The sequence below is a fragment of the Urocitellus parryii genome, chromosome 2, assembly GCF_045843805.1.
Source record: "Urocitellus parryii isolate mUroPar1 chromosome 2, mUroPar1.hap1, whole genome shotgun sequence".
Lineage (NCBI taxonomy): Eukaryota > Metazoa > Chordata > Mammalia > Rodentia > Sciuridae > Urocitellus > Urocitellus parryii.
The window spans coordinates 194,353,610-194,366,610 of NC_135532.1; the positions used below are offsets into that span (position 1 = coordinate 194,353,610).

Sequence of the window (13,001 nt, forward strand, 5' to 3'; positions counted from 1 at the left end):
CATCTAGATCAATTTGAATTCTGATTATTTTGATTGCCCCAAATCCTTAAATGTACATATTTTCATCAATGTATTCAGTTTCTCTATTAGACACCTGTGATTTAAACATTTTTAGAGACTTATTATTCATGAGAAAGTCAGGTACATTTCAGTACATTTTTCTAGATTTCAAGGACTTTATTGAAGCTTGATAAAATTAAAATGGAAATGAACTTATCAATTGGGCAATATGGATTACTGTATTCTTAATTTCTATATTAATAATTTAAGATAAAATGCTAATAGGTTTATGGGTTACTTCTAATACGTTTTCATGGTGACCGTTGAGGTGTATATTTTTGTATCAGCATCTAAAAGTTAGCCTCTGACTCCTCCAATTGTTTGCACATTAGGCTTCCCAGTGGTTTATAAGGATAGGCTTTAAAACTTTATGTCAACAGAGAAATCTTAAAATCTGAGTCCTGCCTTGTCTGTTTGAATGCACCAAAGTAAAACTAGGCTCTTAAATCCTGCTTTATATTTTTATGGTGCTCTAATCAACTGGATATATCAACAGTGTTATCGACTATATGATGACATTTTGAGGTAGAAAAAGTAAATTGCGTTTTTTATTGTACCCTTTGCCAGACATTTTCATACCTCGAATCAAGGCAAACCATTCAGTTGAGATGATTCAGTTCATTTATTACTAGAGAGCACATTGAGCAATATTTCTAATTCAGTCATACTTTGAAATACATCATAATTCCTCTTCCTCACAATTCCCTAAAGAATGAAAAATGGAAACTTATGAGTACTGAATTAGAAAATTATGAGAGTAGAAATAGTATTGGACATCTTTCAGAAATATGTATTTTTACTGGTGACATATTCCTTAAGCTTGTTCTAGTGTTCCATATAAAAGGCAAATCTTAGATTCAGTGAGCAAGTTCATTCATGTATGTGATTAATGCTTGCATTGCTCATGTGACTATTCGAGAAGAGGGTAGGGTGAAGAACAGAGTACCTCTAAATGTCCTTCCACATTTAGATTTTTAATGTATATTTAAGATTGCTCTGCTTGATTTTCAGATCTAGGTAACTCTTAGATAAAATGAATTGAAAAGAATTATTTTTCCCTCCATAACCCAGTAACATACAAGTATTTTATAATTGTCTTAACAAAGGTAGGCTCTGCTCTTTTGGAGGGAAGAATAAATATAGCATGACTAAGATTGCTGTCCTGAGAAATGTCTGACTTCAAGATTGGCCTGTGGCTATCAGCTGTAAACTTACATTTTGAAGTGTTCTCCCCCATTCCTTGAACTAATAACAGTGGTTCACTGTGCTGAGTTATTTGTACAAACAATGTAATTATGATGAACACCTTTCTTCCTTTAGGGAGTCTAGATTTTGGTATATACTAAGGCAGAATGTGTGTGGTAAAAATTTACCAGTAAAACTCAAGAAACCAAGTCTCCAGTGATCTTCTCTGGTAGACAACATTTCACAAGTGTTGGAACAGTTTGTTGTCAGGGAAATTAAGTGTGTTCTGTATGAGTCAGAACACTGCCAGGAGGGGCCTCTTAAAAGTTTGCATGTTGATTCTTCCAAACTTTGCCCCATGTACTTTTTTACTTGCCGATTTTTTATTTTATATTCTTATGTTATAATAAGTCTTAGCCATGAACACAATCATATGCTAAATCAATTGAATTTCTCTAGAGAATCAGTAAAGCTGGAGGTGTTTTTTAGGATTTCTGGCCCAGCTTTCTCAAAATTTGAATTCAGAATTCAGTGATTTGAGAGAATACTTTATATAATAATTAGAAACATTTTCTACATTATGTTGAATGTTTACATATTATAAGAAGTATAAAAAAGAAAGTTACATCTTTATCCAATAGTAACACTCTACAATCTTTTTTTCACCTCTGAATTCTGGATTTTGCTCATGCAAATACCCATATGTATGGTATGATTCTTTCATAAACTCATACCTCAGTCTTCCTGATTCTCTGTCTTGGTAGATTTCTAATGAGAGAATATACTGACCTGAGTACAATCAGTCCTTGTTTTAAAATTAGTTTCACCAGGCCATGGAGTTTAAAGTGAAATAGTTTGTCTTAATTTGTCATGATGATAACAGACACAAAATTTGGACCAAAGAAATACTGGAATATAGTTTATTATTTATTATTTCCCTGGTTTCTTGCTCTGATAGTTTTTTTTTGTTATAAAACGAAGGTTATTTATTTACAAAATGTTACCCTGATAAGTCTAGTTATTTTTTATTTAACTAATCCTAATAATCTAGTTTAATGAAAGAATTAACATTAACTTTTGCCTTCCACTGCTTCTACTAACTTTAAAATGTTGGAGGTGATTTTTTTTCCTGAACCTATTTTCTGAAATTTTGCTTAAAAACAAAAACAAAAACAACTTTTGAGATTCTGTTTCTTATTTTGTTCTGCATAGTTTGCTGTCCTCAAAAATGTAGTATATATTTATTCCTTTCTTCCCTTTTTATGAGGGCCACATCTATTTTTTTGTTAATGATTTATAAAATATATATTAAATATTTTGATAGCCACAGAAGTTTGATTTATTTCTATCAGTTTAATCTTATGATGATTTGTTTTAGATTAATGATTTTTCAACATTATTTCAGGTTAGAAGTATTTTGGAAATCTAAAGAATAATATTTAACCCATTAGAAATTTTTAATTACCTACCATGGGGTCAGTATTGTCTCTTTTTTCTAGTTTTCACAGGAATTTTTTTTTTCATTCATCCAGCCAAGAATGTCTACTCACATAGTTAGACCCCAAATGTATTTTTTTAACGTTAAAAGCAGTTTTATTATTCTTTTTGTTGAAGAAAGAATAATATTTCACTAATAAGAATCATTAGGACTTTTATTCCTCCTTTAATCAAATATGTAACATTGGGCAATGCTTTCTTTTCAGTAACTAAATTCACACCATTTCCTTCTCTTTGTTGTTGAATTATAACTTAATTCTCTCATTTCCCTTTTCCTTTATCTTTGTAGATATTAGAACAGAGTTTTTAGATGTGAATCTCTGTCTACCTAGAAACCATTCAATCTGTGATATTTGTGTTAAGGAATTGACAGCTAATGTCCACACATGCAAGCTGGTGATGTAAATGAGTAAATACAGTTAGAATAAAAAAAAATGTGGACTGACAGGGACTGTGAAGAGCTAGAAGATACCTATTCTATATAGGAATTCAAACTGAGAAATTTAAAATACTCTGCAAAGTCCAGCAAAATAATCATGCATATCAGATAATATAGGGATTCTGACCATGGAAATATACAGGGAAGTATTCCTCTGATTAGCAAACTCCTGGGGGCAGGGTAACAGGCACCCTGTTTCCCAAGCTTAGGATGCTCTGCAGTTTCTCCTAGGAACTAGTAAAATAACTAATACATGTGCAATGTCTAGCTGCTGTGCCAATGCCCTGCATGAGGAGGCTCTGTGCTAGAGTCTTATCAGCCTCAACCTTGATCTCAGGCACATAGCTCCTGAGAATAAAGGAACTTGCTTGCCAGATAACTACAATGTTTCACCAAGCCCCTGTGCTACTGGACCTGCCCACCTTAAAGTAACTTCAGTCAATGGACTTCCTTTGAGAGCTATACAAAGCTCCTAACATTGCATATTGTAACTGTAGAATGTAACTGAAGAATAAGCAGCCTTACTGATACAAGAAATAATAATGTACTATTCATGCCAATGACCTATTGATATAAATAAAGCTGGCAGCTTGGCCATTCTGCCATCTTTCCTGCCCCTGCATCTTGTCTGTGTCTCTTTTTATTTTCCTTACAAGATAAGGCTCAGGGACAACTTGTGATCTCTGATTTATATATTCAGATCTTCATATATCAATCCAAGATAACTTAGTTAGCATTTAAGCAAATTTGTTCCTACCCTAGGGTATTTTTGGCTAAAAATATCTTTCAGTTTACTTTTTGAAAGTAAAATATACCCTGTTAGTCCATGGCCAAATTAGAAAACTGTATATGTTCTTTTCAAAACACTGTTTTTCAAGGGTTATTGACATGAAAATTTATGTCTCTTTTTTATGATTTTTTTCCCCTGAAATTGTTATATTGCCGCCTTGGTGCAATGTAGACATATGTATGGGGACAGGGGACACACAGGAAGCTGTGTGCCTCCCTTTCAATTTTGCTGTGAATCTGAAATGTCTATAAGAAATAAAGTTTAATAATAAAAAAATTTAGAAGTATAGTAATTGGATATCCCTACACAAAAATAGAGTAATTTTGATCCTGTATAGTTGCAACCTACCTGTTTGTATTCATTTGTTTTTGTTTAACAGAAATTTCCCCTGTAAACCCTGGGAAATGTGTATTAGTAGAAACATAGGCAAATTCTACCCTAATCTTTGCTTAATCTAAAAATGTTGAACCTCCAGGCGCTTTTTCTTATCTGATGGACTGCTTGCATTTCTGTTTTTTCCTTCTCTCTTTTTAGAAAACTTTCAGTAAGTTTTTAAATCTTAATGTAGCTTTTTTAAAGCATCTAATTAGCAAAAACACTCATCTTTCCTCAAAGTTTAGATTTATAATTCTGAAGTTGATTGTGATGACTTAATCTCCACTTATGTCAGATTGTTCTTTAATATATGGAAGGCTTAAAAAATACATAAATTTCAACTGGGTTAAAGATTTGTGTACACTATTACAGCATTGTCATTAAACTAAATGAGGTATTAAAGTCTTAAAACCACAGTTATAATAAGATAGAGAACTCAACCATAACTGTACGACTAAAGAAAATACTAATTGATGATGCCCTCTTTCCAATTGTCCAAAATAGACTTGTTTCGTAGGGTGTTTTTAATTGAGTTATACATTTCTTTGTTTTCCTTCTGTTTTTATGGATGTGGAGCTTTTTAACTTGCAGAACTTTCTACTTTATTAAGCATGTGTTTTTTGATAATTAAGTTTTCTTTCTCTTTTTGGGCTGTAGAAAACAACAGTCTTGTGAATATAATATTGCTTACCATGTGGGAGAAACTAAGTCTTTCTTTTATTCTGAATTATGTCTGTTGGTAATGTAAAATATTTCAAGCAATAATCAAAAACACTGATAATATAAATGTGTATTTTTTGAAAAAAGAAAAAAATCACTTCTGAAAAATACATGTAAAATTTTAAACATAATTAATGCACATATTTTTGATCGCTGTTATGTAAAATGACCATTCTGGTTGCTGTCAACACAGCATTGAACAAGACAGAGTCTCTAATCTTGGAATCCACTTACAATTTTTTTCTCATTTTCCTCAATTTTTCTTATATATTAAGTGGCTTATTTTTAGCTAAAATAAATTTGATAGATTTCCTTTGAAATGAATTTCATTAAACAAATGAGATATTATTTGTTAGTTTTCTGGATTTTGTATGCTGTGTTCCTGGAACATCATGATTCTTGAAACATATTTATAATTTTATTTACTACTCTTAACAAAGAATATATAATGAGGAAAACACTGTTTAATAAATACATATTTCTCCAATATTTTAGCTGGGAAGTTTTAAGATTCCTTCTGTCCAACATAAGATGGTGGTTGGAAGAATATTGCTTTGATGGATTTCGTTTTGATGGTGTTACATCCATGCTGTATCATCACCATGGAATGGGTAGGTAGTATGATATATTACCCATGTAGTTAATGATTTTACTTATTGTTTATTTTCTTACTGGAAGACAATAACCAGGTCTGGGGTTCAGTTTCAGAAACTACGATACCCATTGACTTATAGTTGTTCCATTGTGTATATATTCTTTTTAATCACTTCTGATACATTTTGGCAAGAAATAGGGTATACATGCATTTGTAAGTAAATAAAAGATAATGGTTTCCTTTATAATACATCTTCTCAACATGTTAATTCTTATCATGTAGCTTTAAAAAACAGTTAAAGGAAACCATTTATTACAAAAGCCTGAGGATTTGGACATGACAAATTTACAATGAAAAATAACACAAAAATGATAAACAAGAACATTTGTGAAGGCTTAAGATTTTTTGGATATTATACAATGAAGAAAATAGGTGTATTAAATATAGATTTACTCAGTTCAAATTAAATTGTAAATTTATGAATTAGAAATGTTGATAAGACCTTCATTTAAAAAATTGTGCAAAGTGGGATCTCAGTATCTTAATCCCTGAATAGATAATATAATTTACATAACATGGGCACGTTTATAAAATTGCCAAATGCTCACCAGCAACAATAAAACAAAGAGAAAGTTTAGACTGGAAATCTTTGAAAAATGGCTACTAAGAAAAGAAACATAAAATTTAAAGAGTACCTTCTTTACTCTCAATCATGGTGCTGCCTCCATGAAATGTTTGCCTGGAAGAAGTTGAACCTACAAAACACACTATATTCCATTTGTATCTATCCTCCAGTTTGGGGAGAAGGTTATTTTGAGAACACAAAGGCAAGCATGGCAACAATTTAAAAAGATCAAATCCTAGCTTATAACTCCCTCTGCTGAGGGCAGGGCATATCCAGGGAATTGTGGCATTGGGAAAATTAACCAAAGTTTATTTTCATGGACAAGGGATATGCTTTTTATCAGTAAAGAGCTCAAGAAATGTAAAGGAAAACATTCTGATTACTTAGCATATTTTCCCCCTTGGAATGAGAAAAGATAGAAAACAAACCTTGAAACTGCACAGCAAAAGAACATATAAGATGCCATAAAATATGTGATAATTAACATTAACACAGTATTTAATTTATAAATTCAGTGATACAGAGAAATTTCTTAGAAAGGAAATGGAGATTTTTAGGAAGAAAAAGTAATTCTAGGAAGAAAAAGTAAAAAGGATGAATAAATGACTGGATTCATATCTATTACCAGAAGCCATGTCTACAAAATTCTTAGGAAAACAAATTAAATCAAGAAAATAAGAGTAGAATTGTCATTGCCAGGAGTTGGGAGCTAGAGGGAATGGGGGAATTTTGTCAAAGGATATAAACTTATCAGTAGAAGACAAATTTTAGGGGTCTAATGTAAAACATGGTGACTATAGTTAGTACTACTATATTGTCAAACATTCAAATGTTAACTGTTGGTGGAGATGAATATAATTAATTTGCGGTAATAAGCATACCTATGTCAAATCACTATCTTGAATTTGTCTAATATATTTATTTTTATCAACTGGATATTTTAAAATAAAAAGAATGATAATATCAAAAAAAGAAATATGGTAGCTGAATTACGGTTAAGGTCTGAACATGAACTTTAAGGAATAAAACATCCACAATTATATGTCAAAATGTCTCTCAGTGATCAAATCTAACAATGAAAAAAAAAGAATCAAAATAAAAGAACTTAGATATAGGGAAGTAAAGGTAGGGGGACTGGTACTAAGCACTGATTTGAATTTTAAAAATAAGAGCAAACTATTGAAATAATCAAAAGTAAATGGTACAATCCAGTAACTAAAATACACTACAATCTACCAAAATTAGGAGATGAAGGAAAGGAGGTAGTAAGTTGTTTAATTATAATCTATTTGTCCTCATAGGATGTATTATGTAAATTGAAGCACATATTTAACATAGTATTAAGCATTATATCTTAATTTTGTAATGACTTTCTTCTTCTTTACCTGAAAGGAATCTATTGTAATACTGGAATCTAACATTAATATTTTCTTGATGTGACAGAAAATGTATCTAAAATTTGAAATTTAGAGTTCCTTTCAGTATCATTTCACTGCATTTTAAATCATAATTTAGTTATGATTATATGAAATGTTAAAATTTGTTGTTATTACTTTGGTGGTGGGTATCAAACTCAGGGTCTCCAGCATTCTTGCAAATAATTTACTTCTTGAGCTACAACCCCAGACTTCTTCCACCTTTTTTTGTCAAGCAAAAATTGATTTGCAAGGTTTTCTGGACTCTAAATGTTGACTCAGGTACTTTTCGGCATTAGTACATTTGCTGATTGCAAAATTATCATTATACTTTGCTACAGTACCAAAATTCATATCAATTTTAGGTACTTTATTTTATTATGTCAATATAATATATCCCTATTGATTTTCCATTCTTCAGGTCAAAGTTTTTCAGGTGATTACAATGAATATTTTGGACTACAAGTTGATGAAGATGCCTTGACTTATCTCATGTTGGCAAATCATTTGATTCATACATTGTATCCAGATTCCATAACAATAGCTGAGGTAAAGCCATATGATCGCTTATCTTCTGACCCCCTTTAATATAGAGCATTTTGTTAGCTTATAGTATTTGAATGTTTAATTTCATGTTGCTAAAAATAACATAAATGAAATTATACGCTAACTATAGTGCAGCTGTCTTGTATGGGTAGTACATTATGCAAAATTCGATATTTTCCTGTTAGGGAATAATATACACTAAATACTTGTCACCATTCCATTGTTAAAAAGAAAATGTCAGTTGTTAGAAAGTAAAATATCCTAATGAGTGGACAGGTCTTTTCACCCTGAGACTTTCTACAGAGAAAAAATTAAATATTAATGTGCGTCTGTCTATTTCTTTCTTTATGTTTTTGGTTTAATTATTAGAGATGGCATGGATGGCTGCCTGCAAGTTTCTTTGAACCCTTCTTTATTCTGATGCAATTACCTTTCTTGTTTACGTTATTGCTCTCAGATTGCCAAATGTTCACTAGTTATTCATGATTACTGAAAGTTCATGATTAACTGTCCCAAAGCTGCACTGTAATGATATGATTTGGTAGATGCATAATTGACAATTCCCCTCTTGGTGATAAATGTGATAAATTAAGAAGTTTGTTAAATGCTTATGCTAATTTAGATTTAGTACTAAAATCCCCCTGGTTTTCTGAGTCCTCTAAGTAGAAATTATTATTAAAATTGAATTTAGCATGTTAAAACTGTTCTATACAAGTGTAGTATTGGACACGTAAAAATAATAAGGCTGTGTTTAAAAGGAGTCAGAATGAAATTATATTTTTATAATGTTGGCATTTAGTAGTTAGTCTCCTTCTTTATGATATTTATTATTTGTTTAGTCTTTTTGTACTCATATTTTCTGAAAACCTAAAAAGACCAGTAGTGGTATGATTTTTTTTTATTTTTTAAATTTGTTCTAATTAGTTATACATGACAGTAGAATACATTTCGACACATTGTACACAAATGAAGCAAAACACACTACTGGTGTGACTCTGCACCATGTTCAGTAGTGCCATGATTTTATCGTTTATCTCTACATACAGAAAAGTTTTACTTCCTTCAGGCCTTTTGCCTTCCGAATATCCTTGGGGAATAGAGTGAAACTCCTGAAATAAGTTCTCATATAGTATTAAAAACAAACCTAAAACTATAATTTAGACACCCAGTATTAATTCACAGTCTGTACCTACCTTCCATACTCTGTACATTTATTTGATCATAGCATTTAAGTCTGGCTAATACTTGTATTAATAAAATACTTAATGTGCTGAAGGTTTTTTAATATCGATCAGAATTTATTTTTAACTTTTGTTTTTTTTATATAGTATATTAATTTTATCAGTCAAACATCAAAAAATTAATTATATTGTCAATTATATTGTTGCAATTCAAAGCAGAGATATTATATATGGCAAATTACTACAAACAATTAATGACAGAGCAAATCAAAAGTGGGCTGAAGAAAAAGAAGCAATTATTTAATACATGAAAGTTAAAATTGTTACATTGATCTTCCCATAAAAAAGTTTCATCATCTAGGGAGCTTTTGTCTGATTATCAGTGTTTCTACCAATGAAACTTTGAGACTTTAGCCTACTTTATATTACTTGCTTTCAGATTTTTTTAAAACAAGATGTGTCTTCAATTTATTCTACTTAAATTGAAAACTACTTCAATTTCAATACATCACTTTTCTGTCTAGTGGGAGTCTCTTCAAAATGTAGAATTGATCCTCATGAACTTTTTTTGTTAAGAACAGAAAGCAGCATATCGAATAAGTAATGTAATTTTATATAAAGTCCTATATTAGAAATATGAATTTTTATATGACAATTATAAAAATTGAAACCCCTTTCTTTCTAGAATATATCTGTGTTTCTACACAGTTATTTTATTAATTGAAAATCTTTTGATTGAATTTTCCCCCTCTGGAATTGTCATAAGTGCTTTTTAAATATTAAAAAAATAGAAATATTTTAATTTAATTAAAAAACAGCCATTTTCATATGTCATATCAATAGACATCAGCTTTTTGTATTTGGAATATACTTATTTTGGTGACTTTTATATTTACCTTCTGTTTTCTTTAATTTTTTTTTTTTTTTTTAATATTGGGGATTGGACCCAGGGTACTCTACATTCACAGCCCTTCGTAATCTACATCCACTACCCTTTTTATTTATTTATTTCAGATTGGCCTCTAATTTGCAATCCTTCTTCCTCAGCCTCCAGATTTACTAGGATAACAGGTGTTTTCTGTTGTGCCCAGGTTCTTTAATTTTTTTTTTTTAAAGAGAGAGAGAGAGAGAGAGAATTTTTAATATTTATTTTTTAGTTTTCGGTGGACACAACATCTTTGTTTGTATGTGGTGCTGAGGATCGAACCCGGGCTGCACGCATGTCAGGCAAGCGCGCGCTACTGCTTGAGCCACATCCTCAGCCCCTTTAATTTTTTTAAAATTATACTGGGATATTACCCATTGTTTCTGACAGTCAGCATGCTCTGGTTAAAACCCTTTAGGATTCCAGTACCAATATGGTGTCAGCTGTCTGATACATATATTTAGATAATGCTTTTGAAGTGAACTGAATACCTATAATATCTGAAACTCTAACCTATATTTTGATAGATATAATTTTTTAAATATCTTCTATTGACTACTTTTTTATTTAATAAATTACAAAGAACTATGCTCAAATAAAATACTCTTGACAAATAAGTTATTTTCTTATGGCTGTTTCTCACCATCTAGTACATTTACTTTCTCTTCCATAAGAAAATAATAAATTACCTTGTGAGAGCCTAGAGGTCATGTAATTATTTTATCTCTAGCGTTTCTGTGGGAAGTGTTTAGGGATAATATTGTAGAACCAGCAACATTTAAGCTATCTCAGAGTTCATAGCATATGATAATCTTTTATAAGAAATAAGGATAAAGATGCAAAGAATAGTTTGGACAATGACATTTATTAAAAAGCTTGTGAAAAGTGCAGGGAAAAGTAAATATTTCAAAGTAGTCAAAATATTTAGTACTTGAAATTAAATAATAGGAAATCATAATGGGTAGATATTGAATCTCTCCATTTCTGTGAACTTTAGTCAATTATCACAACTGTATCACTGTCACCTCATGAAAATGTGTGTGTGTATATGTGTATTTAGGTCATAGATTATGAATCCTCAAATATCACTTATGATTTCTTATTTATCTTCAAGTTCCTCCATATACCTTTACTTATTTATTCAACAAATATTTGTTGAAGATGTATTTGGACCACATACTATTCTATTATTCTGGGGTTTTGGCATATACAAGTAGATCAAAACAGCAACAACAATTCCTTGCCGTTCTGGATTATATATTCTTAAATAGAGTACAGCATCAGATAATTAAATAGTAAATTATATAGAAAGTGTTCAATGATTGATTGCTAATTGAGTCTGCAGCTAAGGAATTTGAGTTTTCTATTGTTTTAAAATATATTTGTTTTAAAATAATTTGTTTTAAAATTTATTAAAGGGTAACAATAGAGTGGACTCTCCCATAAGATATAAATTTGTAGAAAGAGAAAAGAGATAGGGAATTCTGTTTGTGAACATATGGTCTAGGTAAGCAGTAGTAAAGATTATATAGGATTGTGGCTGTAGAAATGAAGCAGAGCAAAAGGATTTATTTGAAAATAGTAGAAATCATACTACTTAGCTCATATTTTGCTATATTTGTTATAATAATATCTTTTATTACACCTGGGTCCTTCCTTACTTTTAAAACTCTTTTTTTAATTAACTGATTATTTATAGTTTCACTTTTCCCATGACAGTAGAAAGACTATGAAACAGTTGATATTTGAGTTCTTTTTTCACCATCAATAAATCTCTTGCTATTGAGATCCCTTCACCTTATTAAACTTTTGTTTCTGTCCCTGTTCAATGAAGAAGTCCCACTAGCTTGTCTTGAAAACCCCTTCCAAGTGTAGCCCAGTATAATGAAAGCTTCATGCTTCATGATTTATTGTCTAGCTCGCTATTTATTTCCTCAGAAGCTAACACTCACAGAAACACACTCCATGTCAGGCTATCTATGAAGAGAAAGAGTATAACAGATATATGCCATGTGTATTTTCGTGTTTGATAAAAGCACTAAGTAATTGAAAATGTTTCTAAGAAACCGTGTTCTAGCAAAATAGTTTCATTATTTTGTGTTCTCAAGGTGGTGCTAGGGAAAATAAGAAAGTACCCTCATGGGACTGAAGTTGGTCTGGAGTGAAAACACTGAACAAAAATCTTATTCGTCAATGAGACATCATATCACAATTTTATCTATGTTTACAATGGGGTTACTAAAAGACTGCCAAAATACATGTCATTATTTATTGTTTTACTTTATTGGCCTAAATTTTACTGTCAGGAAAATATTTACTACAAGTATGAGTAAATGAACTGATAATACTAACATATTTCATTTTAGGATGTATCAGGAATGCCGGCTCTGTGTTCTCCAATTTCCCAGGGAGGTGGTGGTTTTGACTATCGATTAGCGATGGCAATTCCAGATAAATGGATCCAGGTAAGATTTTATGTAAACATTTTTTTCTGTGGATGCTAGGTTGATTTTTTTTCCTGAATCTTATTTCTTACTAATGATCATTAGGTACATTAGAATATTGAATTCTCCCATTAGGGTATCTATTTATGTGCTTTTTAATAAGGTGGTTCTCAAACTTTAAAATTAATACTGTTAACTATTCAC

At 30.8% G+C, this 13,001-nt stretch overlaps 1 protein-coding gene across 1 annotated transcript in view; it reads left to right on the forward strand.

The window, feature by feature from the left end:
* Nucleotides 1-13,001, forward strand: part of Gbe1 (1,4-alpha-glucan branching enzyme 1) — a 261,346-nt gene that overhangs the window by 169,347 nt on the left and 78,998 nt on the right. Inside the window, exons 8-10 of the mRNA XM_026400300.2 lie at nucleotides 5,562-5,677; nucleotides 8,123-8,250; nucleotides 12,720-12,818. Coding sequence (XP_026256085.1) covers nucleotides 5,562-5,677; nucleotides 8,123-8,250; nucleotides 12,720-12,818 — 343 coding nt within the window. The remainder of the gene's footprint in view (nucleotides 1-5,561; nucleotides 5,678-8,122; nucleotides 8,251-12,719; nucleotides 12,819-13,001) is intronic.